General features: G+C 36.2%; 1 protein-coding gene across 3 annotated transcripts in view; it reads left to right on the forward strand.

Moving 5' to 3' along the window:
• The window catches only part of LRP6 (LDL receptor related protein 6), a 178606-nt gene that overhangs the window by 116687 nt on the left and 48819 nt on the right, over nt 1-13100 (forward strand). For all 3 annotated transcript variants that reach the window (XM_064591557.1, XM_064591556.1, XM_054507171.2), the window contains 5 exons: nt 5890-6106; nt 6674-6963; nt 8240-8466; nt 11061-11245; nt 11878-12204. In XM_064591557.1, coding sequence (XP_064447627.1) covers nt 5890-6106; nt 6674-6963; nt 8240-8466; nt 11061-11245; nt 11878-12204 — 1246 coding nt within the window. The remainder of the gene's footprint in view (nt 1-5889; nt 6107-6673; nt 6964-8239; nt 8467-11060; nt 11246-11877; nt 12205-13100) is intronic.

Genomic DNA, 13100 nt, shown 5'->3' on the forward strand with positions numbered 1-13100 from the left:
GGCTACTAGAAAATTTAAAATTACACACATGACTCACATTTGGGGCTTAAATATTTCTCTTGGGCAGCACTGTTCTAGACTTGACCCTGCTGTAAAAACTACAACAGACAAAAACAGGAAGATAGGGAATTAAGGGAAACAGTGTGCTTATAAAATTACATTAAAAAATCTTTAGCACATCTTAATTATATTGTTTAATTGGAAGTAGATGTGATATATCTAGCTTTAATGTGCACTTTATTTACTCCCTTCCACCCGGGGCGGGGGCGGGGGAAGACTTCTGGTTTTTGCTTTTAAAGTGAAAGAAGGATTAGCTAAAAGGGACTAATGCTCTAGTAGGTAAAGCTACAAAATCCTTAGTAGAGGCTTTTAGGGAACTGTATTTGAGTTCCTGGCCACTGTGCTAATCTAAAGATCTTTGTAAGATCTTTATTACCATTTGTTGTTGTTCGACAGATGTTGCTAAAAACCTTTTATTTTTAATAGGTCCTTTGCTCTTTTTTCTTTTTCTCTGAGACCCTGGCTTGCACTTAGAGTAGCATTAACACTGATCCAAACACCAGTTTAGACAAGGGCCTAGACCAAAGCATTTCTAATCTATAATCCTTTATGTGTAATTCTAAAATGAAAAAGCTCTCAAAACGAAGTTATTTCTGCTAATTCATTTGGTGGAAAACCTGACTTGAAGCAACGTAAGACTATCTGGAGTCTTCATTTATCCCCCTTTATGGGAATATGTATATGTTTTGCTGCACAAAATATTAATGTGTTTGTCAACAAGTGCTGCCCTGGACCCAGGCAGAGGTGATGTGCTATGTGCATTGTGTTCACCTTTCTAAATACCATAAAAAATCTTAATTTGGAAATATGGCTGGCCTTAGGCTTTCAGATAAGAGATTTTGGACCTCCGTTACCATCCCACAGTAAATGAAAATATTTTATTACCCATAATTCTGTATTGAAGATGTTTATTATTAGCAGAGTCAGAACACAGTGACAGAGGTAAATGAGGTCTTCCTGAAATAGAATTTTGTCATGTCACCCTCCTTTAAGTGCTCTCAGAAGTATCTTGTTTTCTATAGTTCTCATCCTGGAATTTCATACCTGCCATAGGATGGTATCTGCCTAATGTTGTCTCCTTTGAGTCCCTTTTGTCTTCTTTCTGCCTCAACGCCTTTCTTTCAAAGTCAGTCGCACAAGGCATCTTTGACTGTGTCTTAACATGTGTTATTTCTTTTATATTCTGGAAAATCCTTTTCTCTTTCACTTTGTCAAAATTCTTCTAATTCTTCAAGATGGATTTGAGCTCCTACTATTTCCTATACTTTTTCCTGATAAGCTACAGGCCAGAGAGGGGTATATGTGTATGATTTTAATGTAAATGTAGTTTACCTCCTCAACTAAATTGTAATCCCTTTGCTAGAAGAGGCCCTCTTATAAACTTCTGAGCATTCATCATGATGTCTTTCATGATGATTTGCATTCATTAGATATGTTTGTCAGTGTTTGATTTTGGACTGGGGGAGTGGAGTGAGGATCTGGTACAGCAGCAAAAGTATATGTGATCTAATTACCAAATTGTTAGCTCCTTTTTACTTACTGTTTTAGTTAACATATATCTAAGTAGCAGAAGCCGAACAATACGATTGGGGGTTGGAAATGGGAATAAGGCTGCAGCCCTGTAATTTTCCACTAGTTGCCAGGACATAGAAAGGGTCTGTATTGTTTTTATTCTTCAGTTTAACAGTGTGTGGTTGTTTTGGTGTTTTATTTCCACATATTCTTTTATATTAATGTATCAGTTTTTATTTTGAAATACTACATTTTAATAGATTTATATATTACAGCCATTTAAACATAGCTATATTACCTTAAGGGACTAAAGCATTTTATTAAAATAATTTTAAAGGGCAAGAACTAACATTTGCTGAGCATCTACATACCCAATACTATTCCATGTATTTAATATTATTTTCTTTAATCCTTAAATAATTTAGTGATGTAAGTTCTCTTCCTGTTGTACTTGTGAGAAATTGCCTAAGGGCACCTAGTATTGATAGAGCTTATATTTGAACTCTCAGACTGTCTGGTTGTGCCAAAACATTGTTTGCTAATGATTAGAGATTTGTAGAGAGCAGAAGCCTAGAGAGTAACTGCTAAATAGAAGATGCTTAATTGTGTAAACTAAAAGGATCTTTTGGAATTGTGCTTTTGTTACTTTTCTCACTGTGATTTTCAGTTTCATTCTTTGCCCATTATCCAAATTCATACTTAAGCTGCCATCTTTTAAGTTGTTCATTTATCAAAATGAACAAACAGAAACGTTGCAGGCTGAAACAACTGAAAGGAGAAAGAGTTGGTTGATCCTATGACGTTTTGGGGGGAGAATTTAAATTCTGTTTTTATAAAGTTCAATATTAGGCATTTAGTGTAGCCTTTAGATCAGCAAGTAAATTTTAATAGGAAGGCCAATATTTGGGCATAGTACAGCAAAATTGGCGTTAATTTATTAAGATGTAAGATAATGCCGAATAATTGTTTAAGATAATACTAAACTAGGAATAAAATCAAGTCAGACATGTTTTAATATATCATAAGCTTCTAAGAAAGTAGTATTTTAGAGTGTTACAGTGCATAATACTTAGCACTGTGTGTTAGACACTCTCTGATGGAATGATGAACCTCCCCCTAATAGAGAACAGAAGTTCACTGTTAAGTATATGACATTTTAGATGAGGTAGCAGTACATTTTCCAGGAGATGCAGTTGGAAATAACTGCAGTAGAAACTGATGAGACCTTAGATTAGAACTTTACATATTTCTTATTTTTTTACATAAGATAATAGTAGAAGCTATAAAATTTGATAGGCTTTATTTTTTTTTAATCAGAGATAGAGCAGAGCAGGGGGGAGAGGGAGAAGTAGGTTCCCCACTGAGCTGGGAGCCCGACGTAGTGCTCAATCCCAAGACCCTGGGATCATGACCCGAGCCGAAGGCAGACGCGTAACCAACTGAGCTACCCAGGCACCCTGATTTGATAGGCTTTAAAGGGTGGTTTGGAAAGAAGAACTCAGGAAGCCTTGGAAAATATCCATCCAGGTTTGAAGAAGGAAGGGGAACCAGTAAAATGAAGAGATAAAAAGCTATCCTGGCTATAGATAAAGAGATAAGGTCACATGGTGCCATGAAAATCCAGTGCATTTGGATAGTGGTTAAGAGTATCAAATGTTTAAAAAAAAAAAAAAAAAGCAAAAGAGCACAAGAACTGAGAAAAGCAAGGAATTATCATTGACCGTTTTCAGTAGATTTATTTCATCTGAGTCATAGATTGGAAGTCCGTGGTGTAGAGAGTTAAGGGAATGAGTAGTGATAAGAGGTGGAGGCAGCTGTTACAGATCACATTCAAAGAATATGGCAGTAAAAACAGAATCATTCAACTTTTAAACTGTGTTTCTCTAAGTTGAGAGAAATTGTGTTGTCATAAAGGCAGAAAAAAAAGGACCCTACAGAGAGGGAGATACTGAAGATCCTGGGAAGGAAGGAAGTAGTATTGAGAGGAAGTTCTTATAAGGGGGTTAGAGGAAGAGGCTTGAGGTCAAGAAATAATCTCTGTATTAGGATGTGGGTAAAAATACAGAGTTTTAAAAACTAAACTTTCCCTACTAAAATAAAGATGTTTCTGTTGTATGTCTAATAAAGGAAAGATTTTCACTCTGATCACAGTTTCCAGGCAGTAATACAGTGGGGCCAGAAATTCTTTCTTGGAGCTCTGCTTTTAGGAGGGATCAGAAATGTATTCATTCTCCAAAAATAAGGAGTACTGTGGGTTTTTGTTTTGTTTGTTTTTTTTTTTAACATCGGTTTAAAATTTTTACATGGATTTAAAATTTGGACAAGAATACCATTCATTCATTCAAATGGCTAAGCTGTAGGATCTAAGGATAAGAACTGTTACATAAATTTTCATTTCCATTTTTAGGGAGGTTTTGTGAGTGTCTAAGGAAATTATTTCCTTTTAGAAATTATTTAACAAATATTTGTTGAGTTCTTTGTCAGACTAATAGAAGTGGTCGGCACAGGGGCACCTGGGTGGCTCAGTTGGTTAAGCGGCTGCCTTCGGCTCAGGTCGTGATCCCAAGGTCCTGGGATGGAGCCCCACATCGGGCTCCCTCCTCGGCGGGAACCCTGCTTCTCCCTCTCCCTCTGCCTGCCTCTCTGCCTGCTTGTGCTCTCTATCTCTCTGTCAAATAAATGAAATCATAAAAAAAAAAAAAAAAGTGGTTGGCACATAAATGGATGAATTAGGTTCCTGCTATTCTAGAAGTCACATTCTAGTTAGATATGTAAATAAATTATTGACCCTTTTTCTCTGCTTAGTACTTATACTCTTAAATACCAAAGTAATTTTAAGTTATAACATAGACATAAAGTATGTCCAGGAATGATCTGTTGCAAGAAAATATGAATGTAAAAAATCTAGACTCATGTCTCAAATTAAGGAGAAATTATTAACTTTAAAACAGTAGTTAATGTAGGAATTGGAAGAGTGTTTATTCTTTTAAATACAGATTATACAGCTGGCTTAATGGAAGTCCTGTTGTATCTGATATGAACAGATAAACGTTCAGTTAATATAATCTCTTCTATCAGATATAATTGAAATATTTATTGATATATGCAAGTGAAAATACAGGGATATAGCACAGTTTTGCTCACTCAATTTTTAAGTACTTTGTTTTCAAGTTTGGCTGTTCTTGGAAGGTCAGCAAAAATTTTAAAATTTTAGAGAGGAGAGATTGAAGATAACATCTGGTTGTCATTCCATTTAGGCACTCACAGTATTGACTTACATGGACTATTTCCTACTAATTTTATGGATAAAAAAAATTCATACTTGCATAAAAGATTGTGATACTGTTTTTAGGAGGGTGTGGGGCAGACATTGTTTGCATGTACTTGTTTTTAGTACCAGAATAACATTTCTGAAAGCCACTTCGCCTGGCACACAGGCCACTTTAATGGTAGAAATGGTCTCAGTTGGGGACTTGTATTGGTGCTTTAGAAGACTTACTCCATCTTTTAGAACAGAAGATTAGTACATGTTGCTGGAATGTCAGGGACAGAAAAGCCTTTGCCACTTCCAGGGAAGTCGCTGACCTTTATAATGAAAGTGTCAGAATGAATTTAATAATGTTGCTACATAGTTGGAAAGCGTAGGTACATCCTAGTTACTTGAAACTTAGTTGCAGAGAGTGTTATAAACTCCAGATACATTTACAGTTATAAGTAGGAGACTGAGAGATTTATTGAGAGCCCTTTTATATGTGGGCTTTCAAAAAAATTTTAAACAAAAACAATGAAATAAGCAATATAGTAAGTGGAAGGAGTCCTAAAAAAGATAATAACTATGTTTCCAAGCTGTGTGATCTTATATGAATCTCACTTTCCTTCAGTGTAAAAAAGACAAAACTCTCAGGAATTAAAAAATATGTTATAAAACAATATGTAATAAAATAATGTGTACGCAGGTACATTATAATAAAAACAAATGTACAAGCAAATTTAAGGTAATGATATTGTAGTTTTAATTTTTTACATAGTCACTTAATAGAAGAGATACATACTAAGCTAATATTGCCAGAATTTTTAGAAGGAAGGGTAGTAAGAGATTGGAGAAATAGAGATAAAATATGAGCTGTATACTAAGTATTTGAAATCATTCTTGTTAAATTAGCATGTTGTCCTTTTGTGAAAGAAAGCTTTGTAATAGGAATAACCAAGATGACACTTCTCAGTGTTGATACAAAGGCAGTTGGATTTGTTATTTTTATATGCATTTGAAGAATAAGTACACATCTTTACCTCTTGTCTTTAAACTTAAACTTGAAGGTTATGAATACTGATGGCACTGGGAGACGAGTACTAGTGGAAGACAAAATTCCTCACATATTTGGGTTTACTTTGTTGGGTGACTATGTTTACTGGACTGACTGGCAGAGGCGTAGCATCGAAAGAGTACACAAACGAAGTGCAGAGAGGGAAATCATCATAGATCAGCTTCCTGACCTCATGGGCCTAAAGGCCACAAACGTTCATCGAATCATTGGTAAGTAATTCCCAAATTCCCTCAGAGATGGAAACCAAGAATGAGAAAAATACAGAGATAGTGGCTTGTACAGCAGCACTGTAAATTGTTGATGTTTTATGGGAATATAGAAATCATCCGTTAATTCTTTTTTAACCAGGAGTAGGCCTTTTAAATGTAGGCTTAGTATTCAATGTAATGCATTGGCCCATTTCTGACCTGGGCCCGTGCACCAGTCCTTAGGCAGTCTGGTGGCATCCCAGGAGGTCACCATATTGATGCTAACTTCTTGTGGACAGCCAACTAACATAGTGCATGCACTGCAACTAGAACTCCTGGGCTCAAGTGTTCCTTCTGCCTCAGCCTCCTGAGTAGGTGGGACTACAGGCCTGCACCACTGCCTGGCTTTTTATTCCCTATTAATTTCATAGTGGTTATTTATGTGAGATTAGAATTGAAAGTATAGTTGGGAGCAGATATAATCATGTCTTTGTGAACCACATGCCTAGTCATTTTCAAGTGAAAATATGTTGATTGTGTCGATGTGTTTGTCCTTCTGTGCCCTTTTATAATTAATACACCTTTTAGGTTCCAACCCCTGCGCTGAGGAAAATGGGGGATGTAGTCATCTTTGCCTCTATAGGCCTCAGGGCCTCCGCTGTGCCTGCCCCATAGGCTTTGAACTCATCAGTGACATGAAGACCTGCATTGTCCCAGAGGCTTTCCTTTTGTTTTCACGGAGAGCAGATATCCGGCGAATTTCTTTGGAAACTAACAATAATAATGTGGCCATTCCTCTCACTGGTGTCAAAGAAGCTTCTGCTTTGGATTTTGATGTAACAGACAACCGCATTTACTGGACGGATATATCACTCAAGGTTAGCCAAAAGAATTGGAATGTTACAACTGAAGACTAGAAGGGAGAGCTTTAAAATGTCTGAGTCTTCATACCATGATCACTCTCTCTCATTGCTTAGTAGGCAGAATTCAACAAAAGCCCATAACTTTTTAAAGGAAGTCAAGGGGAAGGTCCATTCAGTATTTAATTAAGTGCTTTTTTTAAAATACAAGATACTTTGCTTGAGTGTTCTAAATCTGCAAGACATAAACTTCCCCTACTTTGTTCCATATGAGGATAATGAGTGACATTTTCTACAAGTAAAGAGTAAGCAGTTATATAAATGGCTTATAGAAGCTTGACTCTTATTTTAAACAAAATTTTGTAGTCTGGCTGAGGTAGAAAACTCCAGAGTTAAGAGTATACCTTTATTTTCTTTTTCTTAAAATAAATACTGAAAAACATACTGACTCAATAACAAGGAGGAGCTCCTGACCAGAAAATCTGGAGAATCATCTTTCCTTCTTCTAGATAGCTTTGGGCTTACTTCAGATAACTTGTGTAAAATTTGTTTAATAGGCAAAAATCATGGAGTATTGGAGCCAGAGTTGAATTTTCTAATGACGTTCAGTAAAATCTATTAATTGAGTGAATGAATAAAGTAAGTAAATGTATTTTGGCTTGTATTGTATGGCCTTCTAAGTTTCCTCATCTTGCAAATAGAGATAATGCCTATCTTGCAGGGCTATTTTGAGGATTAAATGAGAAAATATATGTGTACAAAGTACTTAAGGTAGTGCTTGCCAAGAAGTAGCAGCTATTATTAATAGCTTGAATTATGATTTTAAATTTTGGGGGATTCAGAATTACAGTGGTAATAATGTGATAATGGTTATATACATTTTATAATGTATAAGGTTGTTAAGATCTTTTCAGATTGACACAATGACATGGCATACTCTCAAGAACCTTCAGGAAGCTGACTACCAGTTATGAGTCTGCAACATTCTGGTCATATCTTTTTCACTTGATTACTAAGCAAAGTCATTCTACTATCTTACTAGAATAAGTTTTTGGTCCTTAAGAATTATAAAAATTTCTCCCTGGCTTGATAATAAAACTTGAGAGCACAGTTGCATTTATTAGAGATTGACATCAGGTTTTTTCTGTGCTTGTAAAATATGTGACTTGTATTAAGAAACTATGCCCTGGCTCTTCTGGATCCTCCCACCCAACAAAAACCAAAACAAACATTCTTTCTGGATAGTGTTTTGTACTTAAGCCGTGTGATTTTGTTGTTAATCTTATTTTTGCAGACCATCAGCAGAGCCTTTATGAATGGCAGTGCGCTGGAACACGTGGTAGAATTCGGCTTAGATTATCCAGAAGGCATGGCAGTAGACTGGCTTGGGAAGAACTTGTACTGGGCAGACACAGGAACGAATCGAATTGAAGTGTCAAAGTTGGATGGGCAGCACCGACAGGTTTTGGTGTGGAAAGACTTAGATAGTCCCAGAGCTCTTGCATTGGACCCTGCTGAAGGGTAAACAACTTTTATGTATGCGTTCTTTGCAACTGTGTTGCACATAACCTAATTATGGATTGTATTTTTGATATCTTAAGTAGTGCTGATTAGGAATCTGATAACTAAACCATAAGTAGGCTTTATTTTATAACCCTTTAGTTGAGGGGTGCCTGGGTGGCTCAGTTGCTTAAGCATCTGACTCTTGATTTCGGCTCAGGTCATAATCTCAGGGTCATTAGATCGAGCCCCGCTTTGGGCTCTGTGCTGAGCATGGAGTCTGCTTGAGATTCTCTCTCTCCCTCTTCCACTGCTTGCACTTTTGCTCTCACTCTCTCTCAAATAAACTCTTTAAAACCCATTAGTTGAGATTTCACTGATTTAGAATAAGTTCGCTAAATTTTGCTCTTGTCATTACTAACATTAGGTAGAGAAAGATTAGTGAAATGGATTAGTATTTAAATATTACCAATCATACATACATGCTAATAAACGCCTTTTTAAAGGTATCAAGTTGCATTTGCTTGCACCCTCTCTCAAGTTAAACCAGATTCCAAAACCCACTGAAATAATGCCATGTACTAAGAAATAGTTGCATTTTAAAAAGCTCCATTTTAGAATAGTCATTAATTCAAAATGGACAATTAACTTGATCACTGTTATAAGCTTAGAGAACTTTGATATTAAATAGTAAACTTTTCAATAAATAGTAAGTTGTTTATTTACAACATGTTATGTTTTTCAAGGATAGGTGATCCTCTTACATGAATTAGCAAGTTTTAAAAAGCCAACAGCTAAGAAATCTGGAATTTGAAGAATAATTCCACTTTTATTTATTTTTTAAAAGGTTTTATTTATTTATTTGTGAGAGAGAGAGAGAGAGAGAGAGCGCACAAGCAAGGGGGAGTGGCAGGCAGAGGGAGAAGCAGGCTTCCTGCTGAGCAAGGAGCCTGATGTGGGACTTGATCCCAGGACCTGGGATCATGACCTGAGCCGAAGGCAGACGTTTAACCGACTGAGCCAACCAGGTGTCCCAGTAATTCCATTTTTATTTTATTTAATTTTATTTTTTTAAAGATTTTATTTATTTATTTGACAGAGAGAGACACAGCAAGAGAGGGAACACAAGCAGGGAGAGTGGGAGAAGGAGAAGCAGGCCTCCCACGGAGCAGGGAGCCCGATGTGGGGCTCGATCCCAGGACCCTGGGATCATGACCTGAGCCGAAGGCAGATGCTTAATGACTGAGCCACCCAGGCGCCCCCCAGTAATTCCATTTTTAAAAGCAGAATTTAACAGTTTGAACATATAAGCATATTTACCATATATGTAATTAAAAATAGTTTCCTTGAAATCACATTAATTGCATTATTAGCTAGTTACCATCTTGTTAGAAGGCCATAGCAAAGAAAGTTCTCTGTGCTGACATGTTGTGGTTGGATTATGGTGATCTGCACTCTAAGCATTAGTTACCAGACAGATTTAATAGCTGGGACTAAGGACGCTAGTTTATGTGGCTGCTGGCAACCGTGACATTTCTCTCACAGTCGTTTCTCCTTGCTTCTTGTGTTCATGTGCCTGTCAGCTGACAAGTGCAAATACAAACAAAGCCCAGGACTAACTTTAATTTTCAGAAAAGCATGTTCATGTGTTGCTGTCAAGTCAGCCATCAGCTGACAGGCTGAGGAGTGAGTGTGTCCTCAGGTATTTGATGAGAGGTGGCATGTGGAGTGCTTTCCTAGTCCCAGTCCTCAGAATGTCTCAGAACTAGCACCCCACTAGTTTACTTGAAAAGGCATTTAGCTAAGGATTAGGTTCTAGTTCTCGCTCTGCCATGTGACTGAGTTGAAGAAATTAGATCATTCACATTTATTGCTTTAGCCTCTTTACATCTGTAAAAAGCCTGTACCACAGTGTGCTCTAAGGTCAATGTGAAAAACTTGAAAAAATAAAACAAAAGCAAGAGAGTATTCTAAAATTTCACAGGGATTATAGTCGTAGTGTCACTGCCCAGCTGACACGATAAAGGGTGATTCCTCGCTCTTATACATATATTATATTCCCTTGCACTGTGTGACCAAATACATTTCAAACTTTGCTTTTTAACTTCATTTAAAGGCTATTAATTTTTACCTTTGATGTACTACTACAACTTGTTTTTGGGGAGAATTGATTATATAAGTTGAAAAATAAGTCTAAAAATTTAAAAACTCAAATTACTTGTGTTCAGAAATATATAAAAAGATGTAAAAATATTCAGAACTGAATCAGATTCTGAGACAGAGCTTTAATTTTTTGGTATCTTCTTGAATATTAGTTTTATAAATGCAAGAGCAGCAGTAAGGAAATGATTGGTTTATTTCCAGTTTCTGGGTTTTGGATGGAACAAATTCATTGGAAAGACTAAAGAAAGCTGACTTACTTCCTTTTTAGGATATGAGAAAAAATATTTAGTTGAGGGTGCCAAAATAATTGAAAAAATTATAACAATGATTTGGTTTTGTCAAATTCTTTGTTTTAAAGTGTATTTTCTTTATTTAGTTACTATGCACGAATATGGCCCTTTCTCCCAAATAACCAAAAGTCAAATGTTAAATATCTATTGTTTTGAATTTAGATTTATGTATTGGACTGAATGGGGTGGAAAACCTAAGATAGACCGAGCTGCCATGGATGGAAGTGAACGTACTACATTAGTTCCAAATGTGGGGCGGGCAAATGGCCTAACTATTGATTATGCTAAAAGGAGGCTTTATTGGACAGACCTGGATACCAACTTAATAGAATCTTCAAATATGCTTGGTAAGCTGTATTTCTTTTTATTCAGACAGATAGTATGTTATTCTTTCTATGCAGAAATCTGTGGCTGCTATCTACTATTGGTTAGGTACTATTAATAGAACTTCATATGAGTGTCTAGATTCTTCCTCTGGCATTGTATCCTGTTTATTATTATTAATAGTGGGCCAGGTATTGGATTCACATCTCTTTATTTTGTGGAAATTTCATTATTGTTGGGCTTGTAATGGAATTTATAACTCCCTAGATATTCCTGAAGTGACTTTGTACTAGTAAAATACAGTATATTCATTTCCATCTTTTTATTGAAGGAAGAAGAAAAGTTCAACTTATAGACCCTTATGGAAAGAAAATAAGACTGCAGTCAAAATAGATCATTTGTAGGAGTTTAAACAAACTCAGTGATTTATAGCAAGAATATAAGTTTGAGGCATGGGGTCAGACTCCAGATGGATTGATTTCAGAGGACTGGTCTGGTTTTAAAATTGCTTTTAACTAAATTGTTCTATTTTAAATTGTTTACAAATGTAATATTTTATATGTTACAATTTTTTTTTCTTTTGGCCAATAAGACTTATACTCTCACATGTTTCATACCTCTGCTTCTGCCCTGTCTGCTGCCTTTCTGAAAATAGGACTCAACCGTGAAGTTATAGCAGATGACTTGCCTCATCCTTTTGGCTTAACTCAGTACCAAGATTACATCTACTGGACAGACTGGAGCCGACGCAGCATTGAACGTGCCAACAAAACCAGTGGCCAAAACCGCACCATCATTCAGGGCCATTTGGATTATGTGATGGACATCCTCGTCTTTCACTCTTCTCGACAAGCAGGGTGGAATGAGTGTGCTTCCAGCAATGGGCACTGCTCCCACCTCTGCTTGGCTGTACCAGTTGGAGGTTTTGTTTGTGGATGCCCTGCCCACTACTCTCTTAATGCTGACAACAGGACTTGTAGTGGTAAGCTGCATTCTCCACCCCAAAGCAAAGTAGAATTCAAGGAGAAAACAGGATTTTGAAAACACTGTGTAGTTCATATTCTTTCTAGAGTAAAAAGTTGTCGAAGTCCAGAGTTGATCGTTTGTTTAACAAAAGAGAAAGACTAAAGATGGAAAAAATGCAAGTTTTTGTAACTTACTATTTGATGATAGCTAGTTGCTGTTATGGAAAAATTGATATAATAAAAAAATTAAGTCTTTTACTTTTGAGCATTAAATATTTAGTGCACAATTGCATAGCTTCATTGAGAAAGGCAGTCAAACATGCATTATTCTATATAATTTATATTTATTCATTTTTATAAAAGAAGAGCAGTAAAAACAGTACAGCAAAGAAAATCTTCAAAATACAACTTCCTTGTCCTTTGAAGTTCATAGAATAGACTAAAGGTAAAAAATTTAAGTGTATAAGCGGCCAAGTGGAAAATGCATATGAGTAAATTTAGCCTAGTATGAAACAGTTGTAAATATATGGGGAACTAGAGAGCGTATGCTCTGAACGTAGTGGGTGGTTGCTACTTAATTCCAGTTGATGTTACCAGATCTCCTCATCCAGTCATGAATCCAGATTTTTTTTTTTTTGGCTGCAATATCTTCTGATATTTAAATATTAGCAATACATATTATATATTAAACACATAACCACACACACACTGTGCTAATAACAGCAAAACACAGTGTGTAACAAACGTTGGCTTGGGGTAACCTGGTTTATGACTCAAGTATATGTGAAGGCCCATGTCTTGATCGATAAACAAGAACTAATTGGTAGATATGATAAATAGAGAATTCATGGCAGAGAATTGTAGGATATGGTTCACTAGGATAAATGGTAACAAAACTGATATAGAATAATAG

Source organism: Mirounga angustirostris, unplaced genomic scaffold (genome assembly GCF_029215605.1).
Source record: "Mirounga angustirostris isolate CCGP_5_RB_7025 unplaced genomic scaffold, mMirAng1.0.hap1 SCAF_5, whole genome shotgun sequence".
Classification (NCBI taxonomy): Eukaryota; Metazoa; Chordata; class Mammalia; order Carnivora; family Phocidae; genus Mirounga; species Mirounga angustirostris.